General features: G+C 35.2%; 3 protein-coding genes across 4 annotated transcripts in view; 2 read left to right on the top strand and 1 right to left on the bottom strand.

Moving 5' to 3' along the window:
• Positions 1-2,457: 2,457 nt before the first annotated feature.
• On the top strand, positions 2,458-7,709 carry AP-2alpha (adaptor protein complex 2, subunit alpha). Its single transcript, XM_034976483.2, has one exon. It carries the CDS (start codon positions 2,697-2,699, stop codon positions 5,481-5,483), a length of 2,787 nt encoding a protein of 928 aa, XP_034832374.1. The 5' UTR covers positions 2,458-2,696; the 3' UTR covers positions 5,484-7,709.
• LOC117989170 (INO80 complex subunit E) lies at positions 5,734-10,202 on the bottom strand. Of its 2 annotated transcripts, none has more exons than XM_034976486.2 (6): positions 10,036-10,202; positions 9,725-9,931; positions 9,277-9,461; positions 9,045-9,174; positions 8,577-8,773; positions 5,734-8,075 (listed from the first exon to the last, which is right to left on the bottom strand). In XM_034976486.2, the coding sequence occupies exons 2-6, from the start codon at positions 9,929-9,931 to the stop codon at positions 8,021-8,023; spliced, it is 774 nt and encodes a 257-aa protein (XP_034832377.1). In that variant the 5' UTR covers positions 10,036-10,202; the 3' UTR covers positions 5,734-8,020. The 2 variants fall into 2 exon arrangements, with proteins under 2 accessions (XP_034832377.1, XP_034832376.1); XM_034976485.2 differs by having other exon boundaries at positions 9,725-9,934; positions 10,036-10,201.
• A 557-nt stretch (positions 10,203-10,759) lies between these two features.
• Positions 10,760-11,339, top strand: part of clu (clustered mitochondria protein homolog) — a 38,782-nt gene continuing 38,202 nt past the window's right edge. The window contains exon 1 of the mRNA XM_034976176.2: positions 10,760-11,011. Coding sequence (XP_034832067.1) covers positions 10,891-11,011 — 121 coding nt within the window. The 5' untranslated portion in view covers positions 10,760-10,890. The remainder of the gene's footprint in view (positions 11,012-11,339) is intronic.

Genomic DNA, 11,339 nt, shown 5'->3' with positions numbered 1-11,339 from the left:
TTCTAGTTCGACTCGAGTTCGACTCGAGTTTGGCTCTAGTTTGACTCTAGTACGATTCTAGTTCGACTCTAGTTCGGCTCAATTTCTCTAGGGATCTAATTTTTGAGAATTAACTATTCTTGAATTATTCTATTTTAATAATAATTACCTTAGAGCCTCAATAGCTCAACGGGTAAAGGAGTGGACTGAAAACAGAAAAGTTCGACGATTCAAACCCTACCCGTTGCACTATTGTCGTACCTACTCCTAGCACAAGCTTGACGCTTAGTTGGCGAGGAAAGGGGAATATTAGTTATTTAACATGGCTAACATTCATTAACAAAATCTGTTGGTGGAAACTGCATCAAAATCCGATGCGTAGTTTAAAAGATCTACGCGTTCATACATACATACAGACAGCGGGAAGTGACTTTATTTTATACTAGCTTATGCTCGCGACTTCATCCACGTAGTCAAACCCCTATTTCACCCCCTTAAGGGTTGAAATTTCAAAAATCCTTTCTTAGAGGTTGCCTACGTCATAATAGCTATCTGCATTCCACAGCCCGATCCGTCCAGTAGTTTGAGTTGTGCGTTGATAGATCAGTCAGTCAGTTAATCCTTTTATATATTTAGACTAACGACCCGCCCCGGCTTCGCATGGGTGCAATGTATGTACTAATACATGTATGCTATCGCGGACTTTTTTGTAGAACTTTATAATAGAAACAATTTCACCATACATTGATTTCTTAAAACTTTGAACATTATTTCAATTTCTCTAGGGATTTCTTATTTTTTGAGAATTAAACTATACCTATGAACTTTCCTCTTGAATCACTCTATCTATTGGTGAAAACCGCATTAAAATCCGTTGCGTTGTTTAAAAGATCTATGCGTTCATACATACATACAGACGCGGGAAGCGACTTTATTTTATACTATATAGAGATAGAGAAGAGAAGAAGAAGACTAAGACTATGTAGAAATAAAGATTAAAGTCTCCTGACTGTCTAGTGGCAGGTGGATAGAAAAATAAGGCTACCATCTGAAGTTGCATTTTACCCCAAAAGGGGCTCAAAGGTTATTGGCCTATGGTCCGGCAACCATTTTGAATCTTTACAAAAATGGTCTCGCCAGCTGAAACAATTTATATGGATAGAGTCAGTGGTATAAAAATAGAGTAGCAAGCTGGGCAAAATGACAGACCAAGGGCCCCATGGCCCACGAGGGCTGGGAGCCGAAAGAATAAATTCGTACTCGTTTTATCAAATTACGAATACTTAGTTAACTACCCTAGATTTAATTTGGGGGATGACAAAAAGGAGAGAAATATGCGCCTCCCATGGGCAATACTGTAAAAAACCTCGCGCTCGTTTCACTCGGGCTTTAACAATTTCTGAGCTTTAATAATAATAATAACCCATACCCCTGATTGGTTTCTAAGCAGCAACGGAATCGGACGGCGGGAATAGGAACGGTAAATCACTTGGCTGCACGGCTTTGCCCATAGGATGGTAACTAGCCAAAGCTAAAGCCTCATTTTAGAGGCATTATTAATAGATTTCAGGACATCATTAATAGATTTCAGGGGATGCTAAAAAGAGAATAAATATGAGCCTGCCATGGGCAATATTGTAGAACAGTTCACACTCATTTCTAAGAAAAAAGTCTATGGGCCACGCTCCAAACTAAAATTTTCTATACCGTTACTCTAAAATCTAAAACCATGCCTAAAAAGCAATATGTGGATATTAGTCATTTCACTCTATAATAGGGCAAAACTCCTATAAGTGGAAACACTGCTATGATCCTGTGATTATGAAAATTCATGATATGATCCAGGCTACAAAAAGGGTAGAACGCAGAGCCGTAAAGCCAGTAAGAAAAAAAATATATTGATCCATAAACAAGGAGATAGACACATCATCAGATTGATTTTTATCATTTTATGCATGCAAATCCGATTTTACATTGTAAAATCGATTTCAAAATCCGTTTTTAGAAATCGATTCCAGAAATCAGTCCTTGATTTTTTTTTACGGACGAACACACACACAGAGTTTATTGCTTTACAAACCAGGCGGCGAAGTGATTACGTAAAACGTTGCAGTAGCGACAGCAGTAGCAATGCAACAGTTCATTTGCTGTCTCTCTTCTTCTTCTTATTTTGCTTTGTAGCTATTGCTGTCTCTCTCTAGCCGGACGTTTGACAGCAATGATCGCGAGATTCACGGCTGTCGCAAGATACGTAATCATCCCGCCGGTTTGTGCAAGCACTATTGTACTTTTGTTGTATCGAGTTTTCACGAGATCGATTAAATCGGTCTATTTCTGACTGAATTCGGAATATGGTTATTGGTTACCACACGGTTACGTTTTGGTTTTGATATAGGTATCTGTCGCATGCAAAGAATTTCTAAGTACTACTTCGTAGTACAACTGTAGTACTTTGTATTCCTATGTCGATGGTCGCATGCCTAATTCTGACGTTTCAATTTTCATAGATAATGTGGGAAGGCGTTGTAGAAGAAAGCTCAGTGCCTGGCCGATATTGAAATTGTGTTTAGTGACGGCTACTAAAGTAATAAGTAGAGTTAAAAGCCGCTACATGAATTTTTACTTCTTGTAGTATTATTTTAGTTTGGTGTCGCAAGCTTATACCTGTAAGTTGAAGAAAAGGCATAAAACTGGTGTTCGATAAGTCTCTTGGCAATATGCCTGCCGTCAGGGGAGATGGAATGCGAGGGCTCGCAGTTTTCATATCGGACATTAGAAATTGCAAAAGTAAGGAAGCGGAAATTAAAAGGATCAACAAAGAACTGGCCAACATACGAAGTAAATTCAAAGGCGACAAAACTCTCGATGGCTACCAGAAAAAGAAGTACGTGTGCAAGCTCCTATTTATCTTCTTATTAGGTCACGATATCGATTTTGGTCATATGGAAGCTGTTAACTTGTTATCGTCCAACAAATATTCCGAGAAACAAATAGGCTATCTATTCATATCAGTACTGGTCAACACTAACAGTGATCTCATCAAACTTATAATTCAGAGCATTAAAAATGATCTGCAGTCTCGAAACCCGATTCACGTAAATCTCGCATTGCAATGCATAGCCAATATAGGCAGCAAGGATATGGCTGAGGCCTTTGGAACTGAGATTCCCAAACTGCTCGTGTCCGGGGATACCATGGATGTTGTCAAGCAGTCGGCAGCTCTCTGTCTTCTTAGATTGTTTAGAAAGTCACCTGAAATAATTCCTGGCGGTGAGTGGACATCTAGAATAATACACTTACTAAATGACCCACACATGGGTGTGGTAACTGCAGCAACGTCATTGATAGATGCACTTGTGAAGAAAAATCCAGAAGAATACAAGGGGTGTGTCACTCTGGCTGTAGCTAGACTGAGCAGAATTGTGACCGCTAGTTACACAGATTTGCAAGATTATACATATTATTTTGTTCCCGCACCTTGGCTATCAGTGAAACTGTTGCGGCTATTGCAAAACTATACTCCACCTTCAGAAGAACCAGGTGTAAGGGGACGCCTATCAGAATGCTTGGAGACTATCTTCAATAAAGCTCAGGAGCCACCAAAGTCAAAGAAGGTCCAACACTCAAATGCTAAAAATGCTGTCCTCTTTGAAGCCATAAGTCTAATAATACATAATGACAGTGAACCTAACTTATTAGTTCGAGCATGCAACCAGCTTGGACAATTTTTAAGTAATCGCGAAACCAACCTCAGATACTTAGCACTTGAGTCAATGTGTCATCTTGCTACATCTGAATTTTCTCATGAAGCTGTAAAAAAGCATCAAGAAGTTGTTATCCTCTCTATGAAAATGGAGAAAGATGTATCAGTTCGTCAGCAAGCTGTAGATTTGTTATATGCAATGTGTGACAAAACAAATGCAGAAGAAATTGTACAAGAAATGTTGGCATACTTGGAAACAGCTGATTACTCTATAAGGGAAGAGATGGTCCTGAAAGTTGCTATATTAGCAGAAAAATATGCCACTGACTTCACTTGGTATGTGGATGTTATATTAAATCTTATTAGAATTGCAGGAGATTATGTTTCTGAAGAGGTGTGGTATAGAGTGATCCAAATTGTAATAAACAGAGAGGAAGTTCAAGGGTATGCTGCTAAAACTGTTTTTGAAGCTTTACAAGCACCAACATGTCACGAGAATATGGTTAAAGTGGGAGGTTACATACTGGGAGAATTTGGCAACTTAATTGCTGGTGATACTCGCTCTTCACCCCAAGTCCAATTTGAACTTCTGCACTCCAAGTATCACCTTTGTTCAGCGGCTACTAGAGCTTTACTGCTCTCAACATACATCAAACTTGTTAATCTGTTCCCAGAGATCAAAAATAGAGTGCAAGAAGTATTTCGAGCAGACTCTAATTTACGTTCAGCTGATGTAGAATTACAGCAGAGAGCGTCAGAATACTTGCAATTAAGTATAGTTGCCAGTTCAGATGTTTTGGCCACTGTATTGGAAGAAATGCCTGCATTCCCAGAAAGAGAATCATCAATACTAGCTGTGTTAAAAAAGAAAAAGCCAGGACGCATACCTGATGAGGTGAGAGAATCAAAGAGCCCACAACCCAGTGTTACACCAGCTCCGATAATGAATAACACAACAAATACGAACAATTCCAGTGCTGATCTTCTCGGATTGTCTACACCGCCTGGCTCTAATGCGAACACTGGAAATGGTTTATTTGATGTTCTTGGTGACCTGTATACAACTCCTAAAATAAGTCCAACCACAGTTCAGCAAAATAATATCAAGAAATTTTTGTTTAAAAATAATGGAGTACTCTTTGAAAATGACCTGATACAAATAGGAGTGAAGAGTGAATTTAGACAAAATTTAGGACGGATTGGTTTATTTTATGGAAACAAAACTCAATCGCCCATTCAAAACGTCCATCCTGAATTACACTGGACAGATTTGCATAAGCTCAATGTGCAGATGAAACCTATGGAACCCGTACTAGAAGCTGGTGCACAAATTCAACAGATGTTGACAGCCGAATGTATTGAAGATTTTACCGATACACCCAGTATGTCTGTATCTTTTGTTTATAACAATGTCCCACAAAAAATTTCAATGAAGCTCCCACTGACACTCAATAAATTTTTTGAGCCAACTGAAATGAATGGTGAATCATTCTTTGCTAGATGGAAAAACTTAGGAGGAGAGCAACAGAGAGCTCAAAAAATATTTAAAGCTCAGGGTTCAATTGATTTGGCAGCTGCTCGCACAAAGCTATCAGGGTTTGGTATGCAACTACTAGATGGAATTGATCCTAATCCTGACAATTTTGTTTGTGCAGGCATAGTGCATACAAGAATGCAACAAGTAGGGTGTCTCATGAGATTAGAACCAAATAAGCAAGCTCAAATGTTCAGACTTACTGTAAGATCAAGTAAGGAAACTGTCTCACAAGAAGTATGTAATCTGCTGGCTGATCAGTTCTAACTTCTAACTCATAGTTTCATATTGGTCAAATTTTTAAAACCATGGGTTACTCTCGTACCATGTAAATTGCCATAGGAGCCCAAAACTAATCCTTTTATTTTTATTTACAATCTGTACACTTTCCTGTTAAAACCTTGTGTAATTTTATTTTATCATTAGGAATTTAGTAAAATTTAATCTGCTAAAAATATATACCTACATAATATATTTATTGTTATAAATGTTATAAGGCGTAAATAAAAGACAAATAATATATTTTGATGTCTCAATTAAATATATTATCTTTACATTTAAATTATGTTTCATCTATTTTTAATCTCAACATTAAAAATATGCTGCATTAGTTATTTTCAATTTTTTACAAGCGTTTCATATTATTGATTTTTATAAAAGTATGTATCTTTGATTTTACATCGTAATTGTTAAACCACTAACGTAACTAGTGCAAATCAGTAGTAATTTATATGGTATAAATTTACCAAAAATGTGTATATAAGTTTGAATAGTTTAGTATTTGTATATTTTATGTCATTATATTATGTTCGGTTAGTGGGACACAATCATTTCTGATATCATGATGTGTTAACTGTTATTGTAACAAAGTCACATTAATGATAATAAATAGTGATAAATTGTAAGAAATTGTTTCAGATGTGTTTGGTATCACAATTTAACATAGGTTTTTTAAAATTCATGAATAAATTTTAATATTAATAAAGTTGAACTTTTCCAAAATAGTGTAAATTGCATGGTATTTATTTCTTTTACTAAGTTATCTCTTACATAGCAATCTGAAACATCTCTAAACATTGTTTTTTACAATAATTACCTATGTATTTGACATGCGTATTGTTATTCTAATTACATTTTTAACAAGAAATATTTTAATTAATTATGGTTTTTGTTTCCGAAATTCAAGTTCACTTATTGTAACTATAGGGCATGTTAATCAATAGTGTCTAATAAGTTATTCATTTCATATTAGGTATAGTGTAATAGTGTTTCTTAAATGTTGAATCATTTATTATAAAACTTAATATTTCAATTTGTAATAATATTCATCATTATCAACAGTAAGTATCTAATAAGTGATTCATTTCCCATGGTGTTTCTTAAATGTTGAAACATAATAGAAAGTTTTATATGCTGAAATGTTATAAGAAATGATATTGTTAATAGTGTAACTTTGAGCTACTGTGGTGTGCACTCCATATAAGGCAAGCCACAGACTACACAAATATTTTTTATAGTATGTGACAAGTTGAAATGTCAATCGGGGAGGGAACGCGGGTGACGTGCGGGTATGCTGGGCATCCCCCCGCCTCATAACTTGATTGCGATCTCAACCTGTCGCGGACTATAGATAGCTGCGATTTAGAGAACAGTAGAAATCTTTCATAGATTTTGAAATAGACACAGAATTTGAATATAATTTTAAAACAATAAATACAGCATGGTTTACCTTAATACCTTTGTGGCTTGCCTATGGACCCTGTGCACCACATTGCTAAGCTTTCCATTTTCTAAAATAAGTACCTAAATTAGAGAAACTAAACTATGTTCATCAAGCATCAAATGCTTTAGTGGTCATTTCAGTTCAACTTACAATCATTGTTTTCAAACCTATCTCATACATGAAATGTATCTTGTCCATGTGTCTAAAGTAATATGATTCTGTCAGTAGTAATAAAAGTGATAAATGATTAGTGGTAACACAATGGCATGTACCTTTCTAGCTCATGCATTTAGAGAATCAAATATTAAAAAATTATGAACATGTACTCATGAGTTTATAGAATCTCTAAGGTTGACATTTTATTTTTTTATATAGTTTCCATGAAGTATTTAGAGATAGGTACATAGTTTAGGCGTAGCGTAATGATACTGAATATTAAATGTTATAGAAATCTGTAGCGAAGCTTTTTTGCATGGTAGCATTGTTTGAAGAAAAGATTCAATAAAATAAGTATGTTTTATCAATTTATGTATTTACAACAATTTGGTAAAATATTACATATATGTATATTATGAATTTAAAATAAATTATAAATGCTTATTTAATATAATATGCATACACTACGTATTGTGTGATTACACTGTAAAATATAAGCATGAGAAAGTTAAGCGTGGTTCATTATAAAGATAGTTGTTTGCCCTTGCGCTTCAAATCATATTGTACCTTATTAATAATTGTCTAAAATAAATATTTAACCAGTACATATTTAACATGTTATTTCATTCATCTAGAACTGACACAGGAGTATGTTCACAGAACAAGTTAATTATTTTATAACACACTGCAAGTTTGAAATGTACTATAAATGCAGCAAGCATCAAATAAGTTTATACTCTGATTTGCGAGCATAGAGTCTGTACTTAACAAGAATATTAATTATTCTTGTATAATAACAAATCACAATGTTTACATTACTAATATTATTCATGTAACCATAGGTATTTCTTTGATGAGACTGCCTGTTCCAAAACCTTTGATAAGACATGATCTGTATTTTCACCGAAGTGACTGACAGATACTGTTAATCAAACCATTCATCTACATTTGGGGAATTTTCCAGTACATCATTTGATTCACTGAAAATTAAAAAAAAGATACATAAGACCTTATAATAGCTAATGCCCACAGCATAATGCATACCTAATATAATATTATTTTCACATCTTAGTGTTACTAATATAACAGGATATTACAGCATCATCAGCATCATCTCAACCTATTGCCATGCACTTCTGAGTTGCCTCTCAGCTGGCTAAGTATGGATTGGCAGAAACCTTTGAGAAAATTATGGAGGAACTCTCTGGCATGCAGGTTTCCTCACAATGTTTTCCTTCATTAAAGCAATTATTTATATGTAAAGGAAGTGTACCCTATCTCTTTGAGTTGCGTTGCTATTAGTAATTCGCACCAAAGAGCTGCTGCACTGCATACTCCATACTTTCTTTTTTTAAATGCACTTAACCCTCAAAAGTTAGAGGTTGAAAATTGGAGCCTCCCAAATAAGAGGCAAAAGTTTTAACCATCACCCTTCTGTAGGATATGGCAGAGGAAACAGTAATTAATGAAAGAAATTGCACCTGTCAAGTGAGGGGTCATTGCTAAACATTTCTGTAGGAACAGTGGGAGGTGCTCTCTCAGGCAACAGCTCGAGGTATGATTGTCGCGACTGTAAGTGGCGTTCCACCTCTTCGGGAGTCATATGACCATCGCTGGCAGAAAGTCCAAATCCTAGTGCTGGCGATGCCTTCGCCATCATGATAGCACTAGCTTGATGCTGTGAAAAAAAAAATTTAAATATCTGGTATTTAAATGTTACTGGCAAAAAATAAAAACCTACTTAAAAGGGTGAATGTTCCCATATCTAATGTACTTTTACTATTGTTACAAATCACAGTTTCAAATAATACATGCAGATATCTGCCAATTGAGATTAAATCTTTAGAGATGATAATGTTTAAAAACAAATATTTTAGCCTTCAATGATTAGTAAATTTTGGACAAATTTTTGTTACTTTTATGAATGTGGATATCATCTTTTGTCTTACAGGATTATTAGTATTTGGTGTTTTTTTAGGGACAACAGCTCTTTTCCTTTTCATAGTATTATTGAGACCTTTATTGAGTGCAGATGGTGTGGATAGGACTTGCGGGCCAGCACTGGTGTCCGTCTTTTTCCTAAAAAGAAAGAATATATTATGCATGAATATCCTATTGCCATTACAATGATAAAAGGTTTAAAAGCTTGACAACTCTGATTAAAATTAACCATTATTGTACCTTTTCATTATCTCAGCATGATTATAAGTTGTGTCATCTGAGGACTCTGTATCTTCACTATCTGAAGTGGAGCTTTCGTGTTTTTCATATTGCAACAGTCTGTCTAACAGGAAGCTGCGATCACGAGAAACCTTTAGCAGCCTTTTTTGACTGCATCTTAAAGCATCTTGGAAACATTCATTCTCCTAAAAAGGAATTGTAATGTGTGTTTTCTATAATACGCTTCCATTATTTTATTTAACAGGAAAACTTACAGCTAATATGAAAACATGAATAGGTAAAAACAGAAGAAGATTGAAGCTAATGACAAGTTTTCAAAAATAGAATAAACATAAGAATTATTAAATAAAGAAAATTGATTCTTTGATGTTTTTTTAGTAGGTAGTGGGCAAATATATTTTAATAACAAACTAAAAATTTGAAAAATTGCCAGAAGAGAAGTACATACGTAAATAAGATATTTAAGTTTCTTCTTGAGTGTTAAATACTGAGCCTTGTAATTGGGTTCAGGTTCTGGATCGCTGCTACTGTCGCTAGAATAGTCCTTCTGTGAATCGTGGCTGCGAGGCGCATCTGCACTCACACTATTACTGGCGCTGGCTCCTTCATTAGCCTGCATATTCGCTATGGAGCGACAATACCACCCGTCAAGCATCTTCTACCAAAAAAACGAAGAATTTTGATTATGTACACTATATGTTAGGCACCCAGTTAAATGGAAATTTAAGGTTTCAAAGAAAATTGTGTGAAGAAGTAAACCTTTGGATAGTTTTCGGAAGCCAGGGTAGCTGTTTTTCAAGTACAGGTGAACAACAAAGAAATAGGCGTAAACAATAGAGCCAAAAATAGTATTTTAAGTTTATTAAAAATTAAAATATTTTGGGTTCAACCATTTGATTTTTGAATGACATTGACAGAGGGGCGCTGTTGGAGAACCACAGAATCAGATCTGTCTGGAGAACGAAAGTATACCTACTCTCCACAGATCTGTCGGTCTACGGTACTGTAACCTTTTCGAAACCCAGATGCCCAGCCTGTTCTGGAAGTTGGAACTCATCAAGTCTTCGTAACCGATGAAATTTGAATACCAAACAGTGATGCCATCTGCTTTCCGGAATAACCGGAAAAACATGCACCATATAAATCATCCATAGATTGATAGGGATATGTCTTGCTATAATATAAAACGTGGTGATTATATATACTCTTTGGCAATAATCTGTGTTGATGGTTGATCCCATGATCCCATAAGCTTATCAGAGTTATCAAATAAAATTTTTATTGTACATTGACGGTTTCCTCTTTGCTTTAAATTTTGATTGCATTAATAGACAGTAATGTATAAGTACTACTACGTAATGGTCTTCAAATAAAATTCAATAATTCTATGGGTAAAGTGTCCTACCCTATAAGATTGCGTTGTCGTTTGAAATGAAAAAGTCAATAAGTCTTTAATCTATTTTCATATTTGGTCGGCTTATAAGCGAACTTCAACCTGCGCTCTAGGTTGGTTGTAGGAAATTGAACTCTATCTGTACCGCATGTGCTCTTTCAGCTGAGTGTGGGCCGTGCTTGTCGCGGTTAGTTGGTGCCGGATTAATTCCTCGTGTTGTTATGGCTCTCGGTAGTGAAGTGAATGAAGATAATGGTACGAAACAAACTTCCCAAAAAGTGAAAAAATGCCCATTGACCAGCAATCTTAGCGAAAAAAGTGCTAGCGAGAATGTTAACAAAGGTAAGGTTTTGAATGGTCATGCCCTCGGTTATGTAACATTTGAGTAAGTAATGCATACAACAAAAAAAATATCATTTTATTTAAATTACCTACAAACTACTAACTGGTCATGTGACATAAAACATGTGATCGATTTTTTTTCATTTGTCAAAATTGTTTTACTTCTAGCTTTTCCTCTTGTGTTAATGATTTATAAGTATAGATTTTTTTTTATTGCGGTTTTTTGACATTCTTTTTATAAATAGGTATACCTATTTACTTTATCTTTATACTTTGTTACTACGGTGGTTTCAGTTTCTTTCCACATTACACAACATGTTTAATTGTT

The sequence above is a fragment of the Maniola hyperantus genome, chromosome 15 (genome assembly GCF_902806685.2).
Source record: "Maniola hyperantus chromosome 15, iAphHyp1.2, whole genome shotgun sequence".
NCBI lineage: Eukaryota > Metazoa > Arthropoda > Insecta > Lepidoptera > Nymphalidae > Maniola > Maniola hyperantus.
The sequence above is the reverse complement of the archived record's forward strand: the minus strand, read 5'-3'. Positions and strand labels throughout refer to the sequence as shown.

What these genes read in the sequence shown, in the direction of transcription:
- AP-2alpha (XM_034976483.2), top strand. Translation starts at nt 2,697, where the DNA reads ATGCCTGCCGTCAGGGGAGATGGAATGCGAGGGCTCGCAGTTTTCATA.
- LOC117989170 (XM_034976486.2), bottom strand. Translation starts at nt 9,931, where the DNA reads ATGCTTGACGGGTGGTATTGTCGCTCCATAGCGAATATGCAGGCTAAT. An exon ending in AACTTAAATATCTTATTTAC is followed by an intron (nt 9,462 to 9,724) that starts GTATGTACTTCT and finishes ATTCCTTTTTAG; the next exon opens with GAGAATGAATGTTTCCAAGA. An exon ending in CATGCTGAGATAATGAAAAG is followed by an intron (nt 9,175 to 9,276) that starts GTACAATAATGG and finishes CTTTCTTTTTAG; the next exon opens with GAAAAAGACGGACACCAGTG.